Source organism: Aphis gossypii, unplaced genomic scaffold (assembly GCF_020184175.1).
Source record: "Aphis gossypii isolate Hap1 unplaced genomic scaffold, ASM2018417v2 Contig00215, whole genome shotgun sequence".
NCBI classification, from domain to species: Eukaryota; Metazoa; Arthropoda; class Insecta; order Hemiptera; family Aphididae; genus Aphis; species Aphis gossypii.
The window spans coordinates 78,738-82,712 of NW_026083030.1; the positions used below are offsets into that span (position 1 = coordinate 78,738).

Below are 3,975 nucleotides of genomic sequence, written 5' to 3' on the forward strand. Positions count from 1 at the left end.
CACGTTGTTGCTGTTATAAACGTTATAGGTTTGTATGATTATATCATTATTAATTTTGTTACCATTATTATTTTTACGCAATGTTAACGTACTGTTTTTGAAATTTATATTAGCATTATCTATTATATAAAAATAAGTCCGGTTTTCCTCCCTGACGCTATAACTCCAGAACGCACGAACCGATTTCCACGGTTTTGCATTCGTTGGAAAGGTCTTGGGCTCCGTGAGGTTTATAGCAAAGAAAATTCTGGAAAATTCAGGAAAAATTCAACAGAAAAGTGGGGAAATCGTTTTTCACATACAGCGCCATCTATTATACATAGCATGTACTTCAAACCAATAGCAACGGTGCGTGATAAAGTGTGTGACAGATAGTCATTATTCTCTGCTCAGTTAATTTCATTTAAGCTCAGTGTAAATTATGTGGATCGTGCATTTGAAGTTAAATTCAACACTCTGTCCATAGTCCAAAATGCCTAGAGAACGACGTGCGAACATCGGCCGCCGCACACAGACATGCAAGCCAGCAACAAGTCTATTCAAGGAACTTAAGAGAAGAAAGACAAAATATAATAAGAGAAAATGACCGATTGAGACATCGCGTGAGCACACGAAGATCATTGGCATCATACAATCGCTTGGCATTCCAATATGATCCCACTGCGAACTACAGTGATGATGAAAATTTGGATATTGGACGAATGACGACTATATGCCGATATTGCAATGCGGTAAAGTTCAAAAGAGAAACGGTTGGATTGTGCTGCGCAAGTGGAAAAGTCAAACTGGATCCATTACTTACACCACCACAGCCACTGAAAACATTGTTTGATGGAAGTGATCCCGATTCCAGCCATTTTCTTCAACACATCCTTGAATACAATAACTGCTTTCGCATGACTTCCTTTGGAGCTAATATCATTCGAGAAGGCAGCTTCATGCCGACTTGCAAGGTAAAAGATACAACACACATAACTAACACATAATTGCAACACATAACAACTTCATATACACCACACACTACACCATCACACGATTTACAATGTATTCATGAACAAATTTTAATGATTATTTGCAATTACAGATACAAGGTCAAATATATCATTTGCATGGTTCAATGGTGCCAACACCAGATGAACCGCATCAATTTCTGCCAATATATTTCATTTCGTCGATGGTGGATCAGCTGAACGTGCGGTGCAATATACAGGGAGCACAACAGTTAAAGAGACGAATTATTGAACAGTTGCAAGCATTTTTTCACGCTAATAATGCTGTGGTTAATATGTTCAAAACAGCATTGGAACGAATGCCATCGGATACGCACAAATTTGTCATAAGAGCGGATTGTACTCCAACAGGTGAACATGTGCGAAGATTCAATGCACCCACCGTTAATGATGTTGCTGCAATTATTGTTGGCGATCCAACTAAATCACGAGACATTGTCGTTCAGCGAAGAAGCAATATCATGCATCGTGTAAACGAGACACATCGTTTGTACGATGCGTTACAATATCCAATCATTTATTGGCAAGGGCAAGACGGATACGACATCACGTTGAAGATGGTCGATCCAATTACAGGTACAATATTCACACACTAATTATTTCCATTATTACTTTTATTGGTTTCCATTAACAATTCATTTAATTTTGCATTTTCAGGAGTATCAACGAATAATAAAAATCTAAGCGCAATGAATTACTATGCGTATCGTATGATGATTCGTACACATGAGGAGAATGTCATTCTGAAGTGCGGTCGGCTATTCCAGCAATTCGCTGTCGACATGTATGTCAAAGTCGAGACCGAACGTTTAGCGTTCATCAGATTCAATCAGCCAAAGCTACGATCTGAGGACTATATACACTTGCGTGATGCTATTCATTCAGATGGTGATGTTCAGAATATTGGACGACTGACGATTCTCCCATCAACTTATATCGGAAGCCCACGCCACATGCACGAATACGCTCAAGACGCTATGACGTACGTGCGAAATTATGGAACTCCGGATTTATTTATTACGGTCACATGCAATCCGAAGTGGACGGAAATTGAACGCGAGTTGGAACCGGGTCAAAAACCGCAAGATCGCCATGACATAATCGCCAGAGTATTTCAGCAAAAACTCAAGGTTATGATGGATGTGCTTACTAAGTATCGAGTTTTTGGTGACACACGTTGTATATGTACGGTGGATGGCAGAAGCGTGGACTACCGCATGCTCATATCCTAATTTGGTTGCTGAACAAATTACATTCAAATGAAGTGGATGACATCATATCAGCTGAAATTCCTGATCCAGTCACTGATCCCCGTCTACACGACATTGTGACGACACAGATGGTGCATGGACCGTGCGGTGCATTAAATCCATTATCGCCTTGCATGGCTGATGGAAAGTGCACAAAACGATATCCGCGACCGTTAGTTGCTGAAACAGTCACAGGGAACGATGGATATCCAGTTTATCGTCGGCGTTCAAAAGAAGATAACGGTCGAACTATCAAAGTTAAAGTTCAAAATCAAGAGATTGAGATCGGAAATGAATTCATTGTACCATATTGCCCGCTGCTATCACGAATTTTCGAAACACATGCAAACGTTGAGAGTTGTCATTCGGCCAAATCAATCAAATATTTGTGCAAGTACGTCACAAAAGGCAGCGACATGGCTGTGTTTGGTATTGCGTCGGAAAATGTGAATGACGAAATCAGCAACTTCCAAATGGGCAGATACGTCAGTACTAATGAAGCACTGTGGCGATTATTGTCATTTCAAATTCATGAAAGATATCCCTCAGTTGTACATTTAGCAGTGCATTTGGAAAATGGCCAAAGAGTTTACTTCACTGAGGCTAATGCGGCACAACGAGCTGAGAGACCACCATCGACAACATTGACTAGCTTCTTTGCAATGTGTGAAGCAGATCCATTCGCAGCGACGCTGATGTACGTTGAAATGCCCAAGTATTACACTTGGAATCAATCAACAAAGAAATTCCAACGTCGCAAACAAGGAACCCCAGTTCCAGACTGGCCACAGGTGTTTTCAACTGATGCACTAGGTCGTATGTACACTGTTCATCCTAGAAACGATGAATGTTTTTATTTGCGACTGCTGTTAGTAAATGTACGTGGACCGAAATCATTTGCGCATTTGAAAACTGTGAATGGCCACCAATGCCAAACATATCGAGAAGCATGTCAACTATTGGGTTTGCTGGAGAACGATTCTCATGGGATTTAACACTTGCAGATTCAGTTGTTTCATCAAATGCGTACCAAATACGAACGCTGTTCGCAATTATCATCACCACATGTTTTCCTTCACAACCAATTCAGTTATGGAACAAATACAAAGACGCCATATGTGAAGATATCTTGCATCGCTTGCGTATTCAAACGAATAATCCTGACATCCAAATAACCGATGAAATCTACAATGAAGGATTGATTCTGATTGAGGATCAATGCTTGACTATGCAAACAAGCTACTGATTGAAGTAGGAATGATTGCGCCAAATCGATCGATGCACGATGCATTCAACCAAGAATTAAATCGAGAGCTGCAATACAATGTTGATACATTGCAGGAATTCGTTAGAAAAATGTTCCGTTGCTGAATGAACAGCAAAAACAAGTATACAAAACATTAATGCAAGCGGTGGACAATAATACTGGTGGTCTATTCTTCCTGGATGCACCTGGAGGAACAGGGAAAACATTTGTCATTTCATTGATTTTGGCCACTAATCGATCAAGATGTGACATAGCTTTGGCGTTAGCATCATCTGGAATTGCGGCGACTCTTCTAGATGGCGGTCGTACTGCACATTCTGCGCTTAAGTTGCCACTCAATTTAAACACAATTGATACTCCAACGTGCAATATTTCCCGATCCAGTGCAATGGGAAAATTGTTAATGCAATGCAAGCTCATTGTTTGGGATGAGTGCACAATGGCACAT

The 3,975-nt window shown here is 40.4% G+C and overlaps 1 protein-coding gene across 1 annotated transcript; it reads left to right on the plus strand.

The window, feature by feature from the left end:
- Nucleotides 1-999: 999 nt before the first annotated feature.
- Nucleotides 1,000-3,506, plus strand: LOC126553351 (uncharacterized). The gene is made up of 4 exons (XM_050208532.1): nucleotides 1,000-1,586; nucleotides 1,668-2,140; nucleotides 2,212-3,223; nucleotides 3,265-3,506. The coding sequence occupies exons 1-4, from the start codon at nucleotides 1,118-1,120 to the stop codon at nucleotides 3,504-3,506; spliced, it is 2,196 nt and encodes a 731-aa protein (XP_050064489.1). The 5' UTR covers nucleotides 1,000-1,117.
- Nucleotides 3,507-3,975: the final 469 nt, after the last annotated feature.